This window comes from Carya illinoinensis, chromosome 4, assembly GCF_018687715.1.
Source record: "Carya illinoinensis cultivar Pawnee chromosome 4, C.illinoinensisPawnee_v1, whole genome shotgun sequence".
In the NCBI taxonomy this organism is placed as follows: domain Eukaryota; kingdom Viridiplantae; phylum Streptophyta; class Magnoliopsida; order Fagales; family Juglandaceae; genus Carya; species Carya illinoinensis.
Genome location: NC_056755.1, coordinates 4254559 through 4274858, shown reverse-complemented (window position 1 = coordinate 4274858; position 20300 = coordinate 4254559). Strand labels below are relative to the sequence as shown.

The following is a 20300-nucleotide window of genomic DNA, read 5'->3' as shown; positions in this document are numbered from 1 at the left end:
TACAGGAGGAGGTCGAGAGCTCAAAGACATATTTCAACTTGCGCCCATATTTTCGTGTGAATTCAGTAGAACAAATCATATCTCAAGTACTCATGTCCCCAGAAACAGAAATGTGTTATTATTTACTTACTATTTTATTTAGGGATTTCTGTTTTTTCCTAGCCTCATACATACAAATCCACGCCGTTCGATGTTGACAACCACGTAAAAAAGTTACGAGACTAGTCAGCAACACGTGGGCTTGGGTACGTGCAAGCGGCATTTCCCTCAAGCTGGTCCCACGTGGACGTCTCTCTCCCGCTCAAGCTCATCTTCTCACCATTACCATAATAAAAAGGGTAGTTCCGCTGTCCATTTTCTCTCACCATATCCACTAGTAGCAGAAACGAAACCGTAAGATCATCACCAGTTTTTCTTGTGATCATTACATCCAGCGAGCTAGAGGAGCAATCCCTTCATCTTCTTCTTCTTTTTAAAAGGGCTTTGGCTTTGTTACTCTGCAGATAGGATTTCTCTGTTTTCTTTGTTTACATACGCGAAAAGAGAGGCATAGCAATATGGTGACCTTGATGTCTCAAGAAAACATGGTTGCTTTGGTTTCTCGCACCGGAAGGCATTTGCAACGGTACAGCAAGGGTCGTCGCCAAGTTGTAGGGTTCGTCTCTTTCTCTCTCTGTCTCACTCACATTACTCTGCTTCATTATGAAATGGGGAAATATTAAGCTGTGTAAATTGTAATGTGTTCTTCTATTAAATTGTGTTAATGGGTTAATTCCCTGTAAGTTCAATATATACCTGAAATTGAAATGATTAGAGTTAATCGGCTTTTATTGCAATGACTACGCTCTCAAATTGCAACCAAATATACAGATTCCAAATTTCATACGAACGACAAATTCGGTGTTTTTCTCTGAGTCTGAGCGGCGTGTAAAACATAATGTAGAGCAGCTAGAGCCATTTCTTTCTTTTTGTCTTCAATCAATTTTAAGACATAAAGTTAGGAATATAGGCAGTGGGGTTTATAGCATTTCGGAAAATTTACATGGAAATCTATAAATCTTAAAGATCCCACTCACTATATCCATCTTTCCCTCCCACTTGCAAAATTTTGACATTTTTTAGTAGTTAAAGTGGTCAAACAAACACGGATAGAAACTTAACTAGCTACTTCTTGTTGGTATTAGAGATTTGTGTGTTCCTCACATTTTTCACGTGTATTTTTATTAGTTTTCATTGGCTTGTTAGTTAGTTAGTTAGTTTTCCAACTGTTAATTGTTGGATTGTCTTTTGTATTTTACCGTGTGCTCTTTTTCATCTTGTATATAAGTAGAGCACTTGATGTAAATCAATCACGGATTCACGGTTACTTGACAAAGTTTTTCTTTCTTTGTTTCCCTTTGTTTCTTGACAGGGGCCACGAGCCGACATTTATGTATATTGACATGTGGTTTTCTGTTAAAATCCTCCAGATTTATGTCCTATAACCTTATCTAGAGTTCTTAAAATATTAGTTAACTGTTCTTCAATTAAACATTGCAGTTTTTTTGCTTAATATTTATGTTAAATGGAAAAATATAACAACATAGTATCAACATTTTTCTGAGCAAGTGGAATGTTAAAAAAGGATCATATGGTCAATCCAGTCGTAGTTAATATTTGAAACTTTGTCGATTCAACTAATTTATTGCTTTAGTAAGTGAAATTAATGTACCATACTCTTATGTATTCTATTTTGCAGATGTATACCTTACAGATACAAGAATGCAAAGCAGACTTCCTTGGTAGAGGCAGGAGAATTAGAAGTTCTTGTCATCAGTTCACAGAAAGGCAAAGGGATGTTGTTTCCAAAGGTACCTGGATTATTGTCTTGTCTTTGATTGAACAAATGATTCAATATCATTTCTGATTTGTGTTTATATCAGTTAAATTTTAATAACATGTTGTTTCAGATATTTTAACACGATTCCTTTATGTAATTACCAGGGAGGTTGGGAAAAAGATGAATCCATAAAGGAGGCGGCTTTACGAGAGACCCTAGAGGAAGCAGGGGTACGAGGCGTTGTTCAGGTCAGTGCTTCTCTTGTAGTTCCTATTCCGGCAGAACGCTTTTGCCTCAACTGAACATTAGCATTAGCATATGATCGTTTCACCTCACACAATTCCCCAGACAATTTTGAAGAACTTTTTATCTAAATAACAAGAAAGAAAACATATCCAAGAAATGAAGGGAACTGGTCCTCTTGGGTATTAGGCAGCGTAGCAGGGTGGAGTAGAGTGAAAATTTCTGACAAATTTGCTTGTATGAACATTAGAACTGATGCGTGACTCTTTTTGCATTGTGAGCATTTGAATCTATAATGTTTTTGACAAATAAAAGGTCTACTTGCAGCGTGAATTGGGAAAGTGGAATTTCAAGAGCAAAACCCATGATACTTATTATGAAGGATACATGTTCCCATTGCTTGTGGAAGAGCAGTTAGATTTCTGGCCAGAGAAGGACGTGCGTCAAAGAAAATGGGTATGGCACTCGAACGAGATTGCTTTGCCGAAACATTGCATCATTAAAACTTATTTTAAACAATTGCTGATGTTTATATGGTATATATGTTTGTTATCCGGTATAGATGACTGTGCAAGAAGCAAGAGAAGTTTGTCAATATTTGTGGATGAAGGAAGCTCTAGATAAACTTGTAAATCGGCTGACGACTCAACAACATGTTGATGAGGAACAAGTAGGACCGTGTTTGGTATGCTAGGAGGATGGCATATCTGACTTGTAAATAGGGAAATGTTGCAGCGCACTGCAATGCTACTTTAAGACCAGATAAGGTGAACCGAGGAAAAGTTGGATCCAAACAGACAAGAAAGATCGACGACTTTGGAAAAGTGATAATAGAAGTTGGCATTCTGGTTCTTCTTGTTTTTGTCTGTTGGAATTCTATGACCCAGAATCATAGGAAACAGTCCGACATTAGATGAGGATTAGAAACATGTTCACAAGAATTTCAAACATGGTTTCTAATTATATAAAAATGTTTTGTTTCAGAATTCATCTTTGTGCATATCTTATATATTAGGATCATGGCGCTCTCTGTATGTCAACATCGACCTGAAAGCTTCCATGTAATTTGATATGCATCTGTATATACACTTTAAAATGCTATATTATATGATCACATGCCCCGAAGACTTTAGCAATAGAAATCTTCTTAAATAATTTATGCAAAAGGAAAGGGGTTGGAGCGCTAGCTGAAAGATTCCATTGTATTTTAGCCTTTTCCATCCTCGCCGGCTTGGCAATCTGCACTCTACACAAGGGAAAAATTGGTGTTTGGAAAGGCACGGATTTATATTATATAAAAGAGAGAGTTATGGAGCAGGGTTCCTTAATTAGAAGATTGGGATGCAGCCAACATCAGCAACCCTCCTACTAACAATCCTTAAAAAACTTCATTATAATTAATGACGGTCAAGTCATCAATCCACGTGATCAAAAGTTTGAAATTTAAATTTTAAAGTATAACCTCTATTAATGTCTGCCACATCAATAGCATTATGTAAAGTATTAAAGTGGTGTAACAACTAGAATCAAATATATACACGTGTATATATTTGAGTAATACTATATATAATTATTTTTACATATTTTTTATGCATTTTATTGATATGATTAGTTGGATTAATTTTTTTTAATACATAATTAATCATATCACTGAAGTGTACAAAGAAATCTATAAAAATGACTGTATATAGAATTTTTGTATATATTTATATATTAAAAAATTGATTATTATGGTCCAATTTGAATACAAGAAATATTTTATCTCATCATATAAATTTTCATATAAAATATAATAAACAATTCAATTTTTTTAAAATTTAAAATAATAATATTAAAAAAATAACGTCACTGTAGTAAAGTTAAACGACTCAACAACAATTTTTACCAAGCGTACCTTTTCTCTCTCCTTCGAGCTTGAATTCCATAAAGATGGCCGAGTTGTTGAGACGAGAGTATGCGTGCCATTGTTCTTTCTGAATTGGGCTGAGCTGCTACCAGGCCTTAATGACTATGTGATGAAGCCCAACGTTGATTCGTTGTACTTTTACTTGCCTCGTTAAAAGGTCGTCGTCCTTGAAACCACATTTACAATTTTAATTGAACAGCGTAACTCTTTCTAACATGTACGGCAAGCAAGTTAATTCAAATGGTACAGCCCTATGTAACGACTTATGCATGGTAGCTTTTGGGTAAAGGTTTATCTATCATAAGTAATATTATTATATCTCTTCGGTTATACAATTTATTTTATTTTTATTGATAACTTGACGTGACATCACCTCATGCCACCTCTTTAATTATATCGCTCACTTTATTTCTATTGAAGACACATAACTTATTAAATTTAAAAGTAAAAAATAAAAACACAAATATAAAAAGGTAGAAACTATAAAGAATCTATAATTTCAGTTTGTATTTTTTAGTATTTTCGGACACTATTTTATTTTGAATACATTTTATTATTTTTTAATAGGCCACATGGCCCCAAGTAGTGTGTGAACATAATAAGATAAAGTGAACGGTATAATTGAGGCAGCATAGTAACATTTCTCACGTATTATTATTACATTTCAAATGAAGTTGGGATATGAGAGAAAATCAGAATCTAAAACCATTTAAAATGGGTTGCCCGACGAGAGCTAATTGCCTACAATGGAGGCTGGAGGTGTATACAGATTTCAAAGAGGAAAGCCTCGTTCCAACCCTATCCATTTATGTCACCTTATTTTGCCCAGCACAATTGATTATCCACTAATGCTAAAATCACGTAAGGTTTTACTCGATTCACAAGTACCCTTGCATGAATATTACTTGCGAGCTCAATGGCAACCTTAACCTCAAATAACCTATAGCGGCCGCCGGTTCTCTTGTTTATCAATAGACAAACAGATTATGAGGACAGTTAATTACGAGGTTGATAATTGAGAAATGATACCGTCCCTTGTAATTTATATATATATATATATATATATTTAATTTCTTTGACATGTGGTGTCACATAGTTTATTAAAAAATTTTAAAATATATATATATATATATATAAACTAGATCGTTTGTTTGTTTGGGTCTCATAAATATATGCAAGTCCAATCGTCAAACTAGATCACCCTTTCGCCCAAAGCAAAACGAGGATTAGCCCCACAGAAGCTTCTGGGATGTCTCTCTGTTTTGTCTCGTTTTGTTTATTTATTTGTACGTTCTTTCCTTAGCTACTGGTTTCTTTCCGATAACTCTAGAACCTTAGAAGGAAAACACCACCATATCACCCAATTCATAGAAGGTGATACCAAGAGGCAAATAGTGCGAAGGAGCAAGCGAAGAGAAGAGAAGAGAGCAAGCTTACTTCATAATCGATATGGCTGACAGTATATTTGGGCACCCTTTCAGACGCATCTTCTGGAGCCCTCCTATCTTCCGGGAATGGTCCGGATCGACGGCCCTTATGGACTGGCTCGAATCCCCTACTGCTCATATCCTCAAGATCAATGTCCCAGGTACCACACCTCTCTTTCTCTCTCTCTCTCTCTCTCAAGTGGGATTGAGCAATTTTGTTGAGCTGTGTTTTAACTTCATATGTCACGATGTGGAATCGTTGTATGCTTTAGACGAAGCAATTTTACGAGTTGGCTTTTCTTTTCTTCTTCCTTTGGAGGGGAGTTTTTCGTGGGTTTTCAAATTTTAGTAATTTTTGTATTTTTTATGCTAACTGGGATATTCTAGCACAGTTTACCAACGAATTTTGGAGTCTGTTCTTGGTGAGTTTTCTCAACGGTGCAAGTTTCTGTGAATAGGTTTCAGCAAAGATGACATAAAGGTACAGATAGAGGAGGGAAACATCTTACAGATCAAAGGAAAGGGTGGGAAGGAGGAGCCCCATGAAAAAGACGCCGTTTGGCTTGTAGCTGAGAGAGGCACAGGGAAAAGGGAATTTTCTCGGGAAATAGAATTGCCGGAAAATGTGAAGGTGGATCAGATCAAGGGTCAGGTGGAGAATGGTGTTCTCACAATCGTTGTCCCAAAAGATACAACCCCAAAGTCATCCAAAGCTAGAAACATCAACATCACTAGCAAGCTCTGAAATCCAAGCTTCTACTTAGAATGACCATCAGATGGTTCGAGAATAACAGTGAATAATGTATCAAGAGATCCCGTGTGTAATAAAATTAACTCTGAGCTAAATTTTGCTCTCTCTTTCTCTCTGTATAATGGGATCTTGCGTATAATATCATATCAGATGTCGGTGATCAGATGCGATTATATTTTTATGAACTGGGCTTCCTTTTTCCATATTATTCATTCTATATAAATGATATTTGTTGTTATGAAGTTCATAAGTGTTGATCAATTTCTTAAAAAAATAATAAGTAAATATGAAATTCAGAAGAAAAAAATATAACCTTAATGTAATCATTACGGTCAGAACACAAACGGTAAGAAATATGGACTCGTGGGCAAAATTAAGCTTTTAACGCAATTCAATACCCAATGGACTTTCAAGGTAAGAGCATCAATCATCTTATCTACCAATAAACAATTCATGTCCGCAGAAATAGTAGTGAAATCACATCTGACGGCAGTGACCAAAGTGTCCCTCATGTAGTGATCTCGATCATCATAATCGAGCTCAATATCAGAAGACAATGTGCTAATTGCAGGTGGGGGTAATGTACTTGTTGAAGGACAATTATACAAGGAAAGAAAAAAGAAATCAATAAATAAACAATCCAAACACCAGCTAATCAGGCTAGTGGCAACTACCTATCCTCCGCAAAATTTAGAAACACCAGGAAAGGAACGGTATAAATATAAGGAAAGGTGACAGAGCATGAAAGACTGGCTACAATTGTCAAAGTACTATACAATTCACTTATTTGGGGGCACAACTAAAGCCGAATTGGGGAAAAGCTTCAACCCGGCAGGATTTTTATCACCGAATTTGCTTCTCAGGCTTTGCTCATTCTTCATCCAAACACCGAAGAAAAAAGACCCATGAATCATTTTGCTGTTTTTGAGTGCTTGATTAGCCAATCAATGACAACATCCATGTTTATGGAATCCTTGCACGAGATCATATAGCAGCACACCTCTCTGTCTTTAAGTGATTCAAGGCCCCTGAAACCACTCAACAAAGATTTAGAAATCATATAGAGAATGAGAACTAGAAACAAATATTTATTTGCAATATAATTCCACTTTTTGTAAGGTTCTTTGAACTTACAGCTGATCCATCAATGCTTGCTTGGAAAGTGCTTCTGACTTGTCAATTTTGTTGCCGAGCACAAGTAAAGGAATTCCACTTAAAGATGGTTTCATCAAAAGGTCATGTAGCTCACTTCGAGATATGGGAACACTGTCTCTATCAGCAGCATCAACTACATACCTGTCTTTGCATCCATCAAGAACAAGAACAAAGAAGTGAATATAATTGAATATAACTTTGCCATTGACTTAAATGAAACATATAGAGGCTGTCACGCCCATCTGAACAAAGAAACTACCATTCATCATGTGCTAATATGGTTAATAAAATGGACAACTTGCAATAGGAATAAATGGATTACTTGCATCTATTTGGACGGAATAGATCATTAAGATTCCACCTTTGTCTACCCCTTCCACTTCTTAAATATCGAATTGATCTTTCAAGTTTCCTTTGTTTTGAGAAGTTTGGCAAATGGCGTAGAGGAAATATACAGCATGGTCATTTTGGTAATCCTCATATTGCTGTCTTTTTTAAAATGGCCATATGATACCATAATATTATGCAATTTATAAAAGATAAAACCCACATGAATGCATAGTAATCACACCCCGGCGCTCAAAGAAAAAAAAGGTGCACAAAAGTGAAAAGAAACCAGGACGTGAAACGCCTTGAGGACTAACATAAAGTGGCAGATTTATTTATTTTCTTATGATAAATTCAATTTTCAAGCAAATCATCAATTTTCTTGAGTTCCAAGATGGGGTTCTATGCCCTTATAAACTCTATGCTTTTCTGCAGAACTGCAAACTTGGATGCCTAATTTCAATTTTAACACAGGTCTGCTGGACCAGGAGTAAAGGTAGTTTCTGCAGTCAACCTTAATAAAACACGGCTGTCAGGGGCCAGCAGGGAAAATATACATTAATAAATGACTTTTATCGTAGCACATGATCAGAGGTTTATCTCAAATAGTCAAATTTTTCCTGTAAATGATGCTTCAGTGTGTCTCTAGAGGGAGTAAAAATTCGATTTCTACAGATTATGACATGGCCAGTGGCGTGTATAGAGTATTTAAAAATAACAGAGAGGAAGATCAAAGATTAGAGGCATTACACAATTGCTGAAACACCACGGCAATAGCGCTCCCACATTGTACGAAACCTCCTTTGCCCTCCTAGGTCCCAGAGCTTGATTGTCACATTTCCCTTTGTAACTTTTCGCATATTGAACCCAACCTGGTTTTACAGTATTAATAACCCATAGTAAGATATATTCCAGGTATCAGAAAAGACTTACGTAATTTATTCAGGGAAAAAGATACCCACAGTTGGAATCATGTCTTCACTGTATCCCCCTGTCTGGAAAACATAAAACGACTGTCAAAAGAAAGCCACTCACAACCAGAATGAATAGAAGAGATTGCGTTCACTCACAGCAATGGCATTAACGAGAGATGTCTTTCCAGCATTCTGAAGGCCAACGAGGGAAAGTTCCATTTCCTGTTTAAAGAATAGGCTGACATACAGACAGCCAGTAAGAAGGAAACAACTTTAGTTTCCAGTATCCAATCATGGTAAAGGCACCAATATTGAATTCACAACAACATAATAATATAACAGTGTCTCCAGCATGAGTAAATTTCTAACCTATGTAAAGCCTAAACGGGTTCCTTGTAATCATTGTAGTATATTAATGACATATACTATTCATAAAACATACATATGGCACAGCAATTTTATTGAAAATATCTGGAGCAGATTAAGGAATAAGGAACTCGACAGTCAGTCCCCATGATCATAGCAGTTCAAAATTTTGGTATCTAAAGAAATGCATAACACTATCTATGCTCTCATATTTCACAAATTGTTTCAAAATTCTGTATATATGACATCCTGCAAAGTCACAATAGATCATGGAGGACATTCAACAATCAATTAATACCACAAACTGATAAAGCCATTCATAAAGGATACGTTTCCAGAAAGACATGAAAACATACTGGATTTCAAATATTTGAAGATGAAAGCAGGGAAGCCAAACAAAGGGCAAGCTCAGCTTGAATTAAGCACAAGTTCATCTTGAATGGCTATTTTCAAAGTACTCTTTCGTTTTGGTTCCAAGTATATTTGGGGAAAAATGAAAAATGTTAAGCTTTTATTATTTACTGCTTTGCAAGCAACGGAGATGAAGAAAATAAACTAAAACCATTGACATGGATTTGAGTGTCCATGTAAGCTTGATTACACCTTCCGATGCCATTCAATTACCTGAAGTGAGTAGGATAGAAAAACGATTAATGGTTGCTGACTAATACTTGTCAACAACAATATTCTCTTGTCCCACACTTTCTAAGTAACCAAGCATCTATATAATCCATTATGCCATTATTTTAACGAGTTGCTTGTTTATGGTGACAAATTACAAAATGCAATGCTAGTTTTCATTTTAAATTTGTCATCCTCAGCCACACAGTTGATGCTGAAAATTTTAAGTAGTTTTATATATATCAATCAATTAATTAAAAAGCTACTTAAATGGGACATATTAACGGGTGTGATTAAGTAACAAATCTAAGATGAAGAAGGCAAAATTTCTCATCAATTACCAATATAGCTTGAAGATGAAACTATGACAACATCTGAATCTACATTGAGAGAGATTAACAAAAACGAATAAGTTTCCCGTTGTCAAGAAATTATACTATTTGAATTAAGAGTTTCCCCCATATATGCTCCTCCTACAAACAGAATCCCAAGTTGGAAACAGAGAGTTGTGAGATAACAAAGACGCACAAATCCACTTAAAGAAACCTTTTGCACTTATTATATTGCGTTCTACGTTTTCTGAGGAAGCACCAAACAAACGTCACGAAACTTCACGATTTTTTCTGCGTTTTCTCGGCAAACCGAGCAGGAGCAGAATTTCCAAAAAAACTCATACAATCAAAACAAAACCCACAAATCAAAAGCACAAAACAAGAAGAAGGAACACAGAGAAGGAAAAAAAAGGAAAAGAAAAGCTCAAAGAGGTCACCTCTGGAGCCAATTGAGAAAAGAATCCCAGAGACCCATCTCGAAAGAACTGAGCTTTGGAAGAATGGAGCAGTAGAATCCGGGGTTTTTCTAGGACAAGAAAACGAAAGGAAGAAAAGAAGCGAAGGGGAAGAAGGAAGCTTCTTGTGCGGATGAAGGAATCGCCTTTCAAGGAAAATACCGTCGGTTTTCAGGTAATTTGTTGGAATATGTATAATGACTACTTGTTCACCAAAATGATCCAAAAGTGGTGGGGGTGGAGGGGTAAAAACTAGAAGCCAAACAGTAGATGATAAGCTACGGCTAATGCTTTCTTCCTAGTCGTTTGAGCTGTTCCTTCTATTTAAAGCCCTGAATTTTGAAGTGCCATTTAAAACTCTCCTTCCGTTTAAAGTCGGTCACGTTGCTTTGGATTTTTGAGTGCTCTATACATCTCTGCAATTTGGAGTATGCTTACCATCCAGTTTCAATTTTTGTTAACGCCCAACACATTTCTCATGTGAAAACTTTTTAAATTTATAATATTAAAAAATGACAGATATTTTGTTAGAATGTACAAATTTTATATATTTTAAAACTATATCTAATATTATTCTTTGTTAAACTGATGGAAAATGTAGTGACATACACATAAATAGGCAAGTTAATATAATTTAATTATATAATTAAGAAACATTCTTGGATTTGTCCGTCCTACACGATAGCAATAGGGTCACACCAAGTATAATTTCTTTTCGTATTAATTAAAGTCATTTTTCTTATATAAAAAATAAATAAATTTATTAACTTCTGTTATTCCTCTTTGTAGGTTAATTATAAACAAATCAAGAGTACCTAATAATTTTTTTTCTCAATTATCCAATTCAAAAATCATAGTGATTTGAATTATCGATCCAAGAGGTCAATGTATCCTTGTTTATTTTTATTTATTTATTTTTGTGGTGACGATATCAACACAATCCCTTTCCTGGGCTTATGGTGGGAGTACATGATTGGGCACTGATCCATCACCTATTAAATTTGGACCTTGAATCTTAACGGACATTTTGGGCCCAAGAATCTTATATTATGTACGGATTGGGCCAATCAACTTCTCTTTGAAAGGAACAAGCCCATAAAACTCTAAACTCTCTGCTCAAAAAGCATGGTTGAAGTCTTGAAGATCCCAATAAGTAGAAGATTATCAATAATTCTTGATACGTTCTGTATCTGTTAGCAATAATCTAACAAGAACTATCTATGCTAGGTTGACAAGTAGAGATCTTATTATTTATGTTTATAGCCTAATATTAGACATACACTTTTACGAGTAGTCAATAAGTAAACTACGTGATTTATTGATATATAATATATAAGAAGAGTACTGCTACATTTATAAAAAAAAATACATAAAAATAATTTTATAAATTGAAATGACTTTATATGATATGTTAAATCTACTTTATAATAAAAGTAATTTTATAATTTGATGAACTACATTGAGTCTCATCAATTTATAAAATTATTTTTGTATAGAGAAATGATATTTGTAGTTGTGGTTGTGCAAACGGCGTGCAGTCGCTTTGAAAAAAATGAATTAATATAGGACCCACATGAAAAAAAACTAATTTTTTAATCGTGTACTCTACTTTTTTTTAAAGCGATTGCACGGCGTTTGCAATTCCACAACTGTATGTAGCATTGCTCTTTTTGTATAATCTCTTTGTAAATAGAGTATTTTTTATATAAGAATGTTATATTTTGCGAGAGAACATATCTACTATATTTTGAAATGCATTAAACGTATTTGAGATTGAGTAGTTCCCCTTAAACTAAATGTCAAATTCCCCAATTTGGATTAGTAAAAGATGGGAACAAGCCATTGCCATGTCTTTCTTTAATTGACTCAAGACCTTGACACAAGAAAAATGACATGCAAAGCGGCCCACTGCAGGGCAAAGTGGCTGTCCTTGTACAATATTTCAAAATAGAATGACAGGATGCATGAATAAGGTATCGGCTAAATTTCAAAATATCTAGAAGGGTGTAAGATGATTGGAGACGACAATATATATACTCCACAACTTCCTACCATATAACATAAGTTCATGTTTTGCTCGCCTCTACTTTAATTTGTGTTCAAACCTTAGACTTTTTGTCTTGCTTGACTTGTCTGTATGAAAACAAACTCATAAAAGAGATTCCAAACAAGAAAACAAAACATGATTCCCGATAATGACTTGCACGCATGATGATCATGACCGTTGAAACTGAACGTACAAGCAATGGGCATGAAACTTATGAGCAGCTTAAGTACAATATATGAAATTGTTTGTGTTTAATTAGCATGCAGTTAAACTAGGAGATCATCAAGTGCATATAGAAATACAGAATTCCGAGTTCTTGATGATCAGTTCACATATGTACGTTTATGATCAAATTATCCCTTTGAGTAGGGAGGGTATAGGGGTCAATTGAAATTTGAAAAAAATCTCCTCATCCAAAGATCATGAAAAGCCGAAACTTTGAGGAAGAATCTCGTATAAAATACGGCCGTGGCCCCATATATATCAGAATATATGTACGTCGTAACTGATCTACAACCCAAGGGAATCGATGGACAATGAGGAATTTGGCCAACTTATATATATTCCACTATTCCAGTACAGTACTCAAACTTAATGATTGGTTGATGAAGATTGACCCAAATATACATCATTCACACATGGCCGAGTTTGGCTAATGACTTTGTGAGACGCCGCATGCAATACACACTTCATAACTTGTCGGAGGGTCCAATAATTAAGTTGCTCTTTACATTTCAGTACACTAGTACTTAATAATCAATATATATATGTATATATGGTGGAATGACAATCAACTTTGATATGCTTTATTCTTTCATGAAACACTGGATTACTTGATATCTGCATGTAGATAGCCCCTGCAGATTCATATGTTGGACATATATATTGTTTATAATAAAAAGAAAGTACTCATATATATGTACTCATTCAAAGTGAAAAGAACGAAAAGCCTTTTAAGCTTAAAGGTGATCAAACCATGCATGAAAGGGAAGAAGTCTTTTTCTCAATCATTAATGTGAGTTTGTGACTGCTGACAATTAAGAGCAACGTATCATCTACGGAGACGCGTACACGACCGGTATTGATTTTATGAACGATTTTTCTCCCAAAATGAATTCTCAGCCAACTGTTCTACCATGGTTTCAAACCACAGACTAAATTCGTGTGAATTTGAATGGAATTTGCCGGATTATCTTGCCTGCACGTAACTAATGATATAGTTGTAAGAGGATTGAGCAGTCAAACGCGTTGAAGCTCACTCTGTTTAGGCTGTACCGGACAGAGTATAGAAGGCTTTAAGCCGTGTTGGTTCACTAACTGGCGATCCAGTAACTCGAGTATAGTTCTAGAAGTACGAGTTTAATTTGTTACTATATATCTCTATCTGATAAATGATTATATATTCAACAAGAAATTTATTTTTTGGGTTCAATAAATTAAATAAGCCAAGTTTGAACAGAGCAAAACCCATTTTGATCTTACTATTTTTTTCCTGAAGAAATACCTCTTACAAAAAATAATTTGGAATAACAAAATGATACCAAAACTAAGGCCCTGTAAAAGAACTAGAACCTAACTATTCCAACTATAATTTTAGTCGCTAAGAGTCTAATGGCATGATCACATATGATTTAGTTCTTCAAATAGAAAATCTGAATTTGAAACCTCAACTCCCTTGTAAAGAAAAAGAGTACAACTTTAGTGTCCATAATTAGGCAACCTTGAATATTTATGATGAGAAGATGAATAATATGCATGCTCACAACCAAAACCTACCGGCTAAAATTGTGAGAAATTGTATACTATATATTTATATGATTCACGATATATATAGTCTTAAAATATGATTTTCTTTTTCTGTTTTTTAAAAAAAGTGGTTTATTAAAAAAGTTAATTTTTTCATGTAGATTTTAAATTTTTCTTATTTTTATTCATAAAAAAAATGCAAAAATTGTACACTCTAAACTGTAGAAATCGTTTTTCATATTTATATAGGCTTAAAAACTTACCTTTTGTTACTAAATTTTATATACGTATTACAAAGTGGCAGGTTCACATTGGTGTGAACATAAAATTTACAGCTAGCCTTGAATATTGTACGTGGCCGACCCGCGATTTGGATTTGCACTAAATTTCCTTGGAGACAACCTTTGTTTGAACCTAGAGACCAAGCAATCATATGCTTTCTTTACTCATTATAAGTCACTGATTTCGAGCTAATCAATTTTTCCCAACCTTAATCATAGGCCACTATATCCACCAGTACTGGAAAGTTAAAACCTAGCTAGAATCCGCCTGTCGACATGCACACGTTGGAATGACCTCATAGATGCATAATATTAATTCAGAAACAAAAATTAAATTCTTCCCAAGTAGTTGTTCAAAGAAAAACAAATTAAAATCAAGGAAACATTATCAGGAATCAAGGTGGGTCTTCGTTTACCATAAGGAGCATATAGATCATGAGCAAACGCGTTAGTGTTTGTCCAGTAGTAGTACTACTTGATATATACATGTCGAAAGAAAATCAAATTCAAAGAAAAACCAAAAGAAGAAAGATCTTTTAGATGTTTTCATTGACAAAGACCAAAGACAATACATGCATATTCAATTAATTACGCGTTATAAGCGAGAAAATGAAATAAATTCAAAGAAAAACCAAAAATTGTTGATCTATGAACGGTACTCATGCATGCACGAGGTTTTTTTTTTTTTTTTTTTCCTTCTTTGTAAGTACTCGTGATAATACATATATATATAGAAGGTCAAATCTTGATTTAATTGCCTCAAATGAAAGCTAGCTAGCTAGGGAAAGTTCTTTCTCCGCGTCGCAACAACTACAAGTTGCAGTGACACCAAAAACCACGTCGATCTGAGCCACACCTACACATCCTGCATGTCTTCGCTAAGGATAATTATTAATTTTTTGTTTTTTTGTTTTTTTTGGTGTTTTTTTTGTGGGGGGGGGGGGGGGGGGGGGGTGTAAGTGGATGTGAAGTACTAAGAAGCTTCTTTGCCTAATTTTGTTTTGTTTTTTTTATGTTCTCTACTAACTCCTTGGCTCTAGACCTGTTCGTTATAAACATGATTTACCGTGAGTTCTTGCATGCGTACCGATCGAGTGCCTGTAAGATTATTTGGACAGAAAAAAAGCAAGACAAGAATAGTGTATTTTTTTCATAGTTTAGATGATCATGAGGATCAAACCTTATCCGGTCAAGCGGCCTCGATTTAAGGCTGAATCGAGTTTCTATCCCAAACCCCAATTTCTTAAAGACGAGATAACAAATCTTTTGGCGGCTTTCTTTGTTTTTGTATGACATTTTTGTAAATCTGACTTTCAGTAAATTGTCTCGAAGTTGTTTCAGCCTTAACCATTACAAAATTTTACGTTAGAATTCTATGGATGTCACTATAAGAAAAATGAGTTTTTGTGACTAATTTATTGCAACGAAAAAATTATTTTCAATTAAAATTGATTGTGAATAGTTTTTTTTTTTACAATAAATTGATTACAAAAATTTGTTTTTCTTGGAGTGTATTTAGAAATTAGATATATTGACGCCGGAGATTATTTGTTTAAAATACTATTTATGGGTTATATATGTATGCATCTTCGAGAAGATCTAAGGATACAAACTAGTCAAGTCATCAACTCATTACAGCTAGCCTTTTGAGTTCATGATCAATAATTTTGGTGAACTGGAACAAGCATGTCGATCGAGCTTTGCCATGTTGATGACTCATTACTAGAATTAAGTAGCTTTCTTGTTTCATTTTTATGAATCATTTTGTACTTCCTTTTGTTGAAGATCAGTGATTTGAAATTAGCAGTCTAGTTTTTAATAATGCTGGAAAAAAAAAATTGAGTAGTTGTATAAAAATAATCCTGCAGACGAAATGGTACACATTAATTGCTGGAGGATTATGCATTCCCAGTTCTTCCACGTTCACTGGCTTTTTCTCGTAGAAACCATTTAATACAACTTGGAAATCATACCATGTATTTATTACGGTTTTTAATTAATGATATTGCCGTAAGCTGATCATCTTTTGAGTCATCGAGAAGAAACAGAGTCGAACATAGTTAAAAGATATATCGGACTTCTTTTATTTTTTAAATATTGCAACCAGAAGATAACACAGTAAGATTTTATATATATCAGAGAGATATAGACGAACTATGAGACAGGAAAAAAAAAAAAAGAAAAGACAAAAAAGACAGAATGATATTACATCTGTAGACTGCATTTCTACTGATCTCAACACCTATAGTCTGCTGTAGAAAAATTGCCACCCTGGAAAAAAAATTCTACTTTTCTCCCTCTTCTTCCTTCACGGGGAGGTAAGAAAGTATGTATGTTTTCGTTTAAACGCAAAGATGAGTAAAAACTGGACAATATTACTTGGAAATAAAGAGTGCCGGACAGTCATTAGGCGTAAAATACTAAAATAATAAGCACAGACGTCTGAGTGCTATATTTATGCTTTTACTGTTTACAGGTACCCCTGTTTTTTGGTATGTCATAAGATCGATGTTCCCATAGATTGAGTGCTAGCAAATCAAAAGCATCGATTTGGATATTGAATTGAAAGATTACAGTTGTCTTGTTCTTCATTATCATGATGTCCAGCGGGATCATATGTTGCAGTACTATAATGTTGACTGACCTTAATTAATTCCATCGATTAGTACGTTTGAATTATTACCCAAACTTGATTACAATTTCACCGCGTTTTTCCATTTTCTTATCTAGTGAATATCTGGCAGCAAAACAATTGATCAAGGCCAGATCAGTTGTAATTGCTTGCATACATATATTTATCCATATATATATGTATGGATACATACATACATACATGATAATGAAGAACAAGACAACTGTAATCTTGAAGTAAGAGGGTATTCTTCAAGTATTCATCAAATTTAAGTTGCAATTAGTATGACCCGTCAACCATTTTTCTCCTTTCTTTAAGTATTCCGAATACATGATATAGACTGAAACATACTTTGTTGTTCAGCAAAAAAAAAAAAAAAAAACATTACTTTGTTCGTAGTCTTTTTGATGTGGTTTTACTCTCGTAGTTTCCCCTAGCTAGCTGCTGTATGTGACCTAAGAAGATGGGATTATCTCACGCTTCAAACTCAAGCAAAGGTTGTTGGATGAGGTGACGCTTTCAGATGAAGACGTCGTACGTGTGGCACGCGTTGCATCCCTCCTCAACACGTGGACACAGTCGGAGAAGAGAAGTACTAAACATTAGATAGATATTACATTTACTGATACAGATAATAAATTAATAACAATAATAATAAAACTATGGCCAAGTCCATGGAGGTGCTTCCTATATATATATATATGTAGGTAGATGTGCAATACACTACCCCCTGTTATCTGTATTTCTTTTAACTTCGTCTCCTCATTGTTTCCCTCCCTCTCTCTCTCTCTCTGCCTATCTTAGAGGAAAAGTATATCTGGATTTGTGGGTTTCTGAAGTTTGGTTGGGTGAGGATGGGGAGGCAACCATGCTGTGACAAAATTGGGTTGAAGAAAGGTCCTTGGACAGCTGAGGAGGACAAGAAGCTCATTAACTTCATTCTCACCAATGGCCAATGTTGTTGGAGAGCTGTTCCTAAGCTTGCAGGTCTGACTCCATTTGCCTTACCTATTCTACGTTCTCATACAGAGAGGAACAGAGATCTTTAGCAGTATTTATACTATTGGTGTTTTATTTTGAATTTGGAGGGAAGGGTGGTCTTCTCCTCTCGTTTTGCGAATTTTAAAGGCTTTGAAAATTTTATTCTTGGGTCTTTCTGATCAATATATGTGTGTGTGAGGATGCTCGTCATCTTAAAAATGGACTCTGATTTTGCCTTACAGAAATGAAAGGAAAATACGGTTTGATGAATTTGAATTTGTTTTTCCTTCCTTTTCTCTTTTAGTTATTGATCATTCTGAACTTTGTGTTCAAATGCTTTTCCGCACTTTTTGATGGTGTATTTTCCTACAGAATGTAAGGAAAGCAAGCTCGTTTTAAGTTTGTTTTGCTCTCTATGTTCAGTTTGGGTTGTCTTTACAACTTAAAGAGGAATGAACCAGAAAAGCTGACTGCCAAAATTTTTCTGATTTTTCATAATTAAACATTTGAATGCAGAAAAGAATACAGAAAAAAGTCACTGTATTGATTATGGTTATGGTGGGTCTGACTGCAGGATTGTTAAGGTGTGGCAAAAGTTGCAGACTGAGATGGACAAACTATCTTAGGCCAGATTTGAAGAGAGGTCTTTTATCGGAATATGAAGAGCAAATGGTCATTGAGCTCCATGCTCAACTTGGCAACAGGTTCGTTCTTTAATCCTTTTCCAGCTCCAAAACCACCTCTTCTTCATTTCCTGTGTCTTGGCTCGTGGATTCTTCTTAAGTCAAGTTGTTTTTAGTACTAAACTTGTGAAGTAGCCTTCTGCATTAATAATTGCTTCATCTCTACAAATGCTTGAAAGAAACACTAAGGTTTATAATGGCTTTCAATCACTATCTCGTGCGAGTGACAGAGTTAAAGTTGTGTAATATCTATTAATTTTTGTACCTATCAAATGATAATGGTATTTTTTTATTCATCGATAATGGAAGACCAAATCCCGTTGCATGATGCCAGGAGGTTTTCCAGACCGAGTCCCACATACGTTTAAATTTCTTTGTTTCTAAATGTAGGTCATTGATTTTTTTTTTTTCCCAAGTATTCAATGAAGTATATTGATTTGACTATTAAAGCATTTCAAATAACTTGGGGAAATTATAACTTGAGTAAATAGATAAACGAAGGGGCAATCTTGTCATCTTACATGCACCTTTCTAGTGGCCATGCATAATGTCGGTCCTCCTTTTGAGTAATTCCAAAAGACATCAGTTTTTTAGTAGTTACTGCCGTAATGAAGTTTAAGAAACTTTGACATTTTGCAGATGGTCTAAGATTGCTTCTCATCTCCCTGGAAGAACTGATAATGAGATCAAGAATCACTGGAACACCCACATCAAGAAAAAACTAAAAAAGATGGGTATTGATCCAATCACCCACAAACCAATCTCTACAGCAAGTAATCAACCCCAGCAAGAACAAGAGCAAAAAGAGAAACAAACTTCTCTAACTGATAGTGATACTAAACCTGACTTTGATCAAAACAAGGAACCGGAGACATCATTGGAGTCATCCTCCATTACTGAAGCCAGAGAGGAAGGCAAAAGCATGACAAGCACATGTGACCCAATGGAGCTCTTGGATAGCTTCTGCACTGATGAAGTTCCATTAATTGAACCCCATGAGATTCTTGTCCCATGTGCAGATTCTTCATCAAGTTCTTCCTCCTCCTTATCCTCATCTTCTTCAATAAGCCCATGTGACCCAATGGAGCTCATGAATAATAGCTTCTGCACTGATGAAGTTCCATTAATGGAACCCCATGAGATACTAGTCCCATGTGCAGATTCTTCATTAAGTTCTTCCTCCTCATCATCCTCCTCTTCTTCTTCAAATTCCTCCAACTTCTTGCAAGACTTGCAGTTCCCGGATTTTGAGTGGCCTTGTGACTCTAACATAAGCAACAGCATGGGATTGTGGGATGATGACCTCAGTCGTTGGGATTTATTGATTAATGATAATGGTGACAAAAAGCAGATTGTTGATCCTTCTCTTCACTGCCCGATAATGGTTTTGGATCAAGAATCTTGGGCATACACATATATATAGCCTATTGTGAGTACTGGAGAATCTTCTTGTGCGCCTTATCTGTAACTTGATTGTTAGCAATGAATTATCAAGATCCGGGAAAACCCCATCTCTGAACTAGCAATTTACTTTCATAACTTCGAAGTGAATTACGTAAAATAAACATTTATGTATATATATGAGAATGGAAGTATTTTGGATTGTTCTTTCAA

At 35.0% G+C, this 20300-nt stretch overlaps 4 protein-coding genes across 4 annotated transcripts; 3 read left to right on the top strand and 1 right to left on the bottom strand.

Annotated features, from left to right (window-relative positions):
- The first annotated feature begins 289 nt into the window (after positions 1-289).
- On the top strand, positions 290-3200 carry LOC122308524 (nudix hydrolase 18, mitochondrial-like). The gene is made up of 6 exons (XM_043121889.1): positions 290-393; positions 504-655; positions 1739-1850; positions 1984-2067; positions 2390-2518; positions 2625-3200. The coding sequence occupies exons 2-6, from the start codon at positions 558-560 to the stop codon at positions 2754-2756; spliced, it is 555 nt and encodes a 184-aa protein (XP_042977823.1). The 5' UTR covers positions 290-393; positions 504-557; the 3' UTR covers positions 2757-3200.
- Positions 3201-5147: 1947 nt separating this feature from the next.
- Positions 5148-6327, top strand: LOC122307622 (15.7 kDa heat shock protein, peroxisomal-like). Its single transcript, XM_043120612.1, has 2 exons — positions 5148-5556; positions 5854-6327. The coding sequence occupies exons 1-2, from the start codon at positions 5418-5420 to the stop codon at positions 6138-6140; spliced, it is 426 nt and encodes a 141-aa protein (XP_042976546.1). The 5' UTR covers positions 5148-5417; the 3' UTR covers positions 6141-6327.
- A 422-nt stretch (positions 6328-6749) lies between these two features.
- On the bottom strand, positions 6750-10625 carry LOC122307621 (ADP-ribosylation factor-like protein 8c). The gene is made up of 6 exons (XM_043120611.1): positions 10299-10625; positions 8699-8780; positions 8591-8623; positions 8379-8500; positions 7281-7442; positions 6750-7174 (listed from the first exon to the last, which is right to left on the bottom strand). The coding sequence occupies exons 1-6, from the start codon at positions 10334-10336 to the stop codon at positions 7057-7059; spliced, it is 555 nt and encodes a 184-aa protein (XP_042976545.1). The 5' UTR covers positions 10337-10625; the 3' UTR covers positions 6750-7056.
- A 7102-nt stretch (positions 10626-17727) lies between these two features.
- LOC122306676 (transcription factor MYB20-like) lies at positions 17728-20300 on the top strand. Its single transcript, XM_043119139.1, has 3 exons — positions 17728-18009; positions 18578-18707; positions 19326-20300. The coding sequence occupies exons 1-3, from the start codon at positions 17877-17879 to the stop codon at positions 20107-20109; spliced, it is 1047 nt and encodes a 348-aa protein (XP_042975073.1). The 5' UTR covers positions 17728-17876; the 3' UTR covers positions 20110-20300.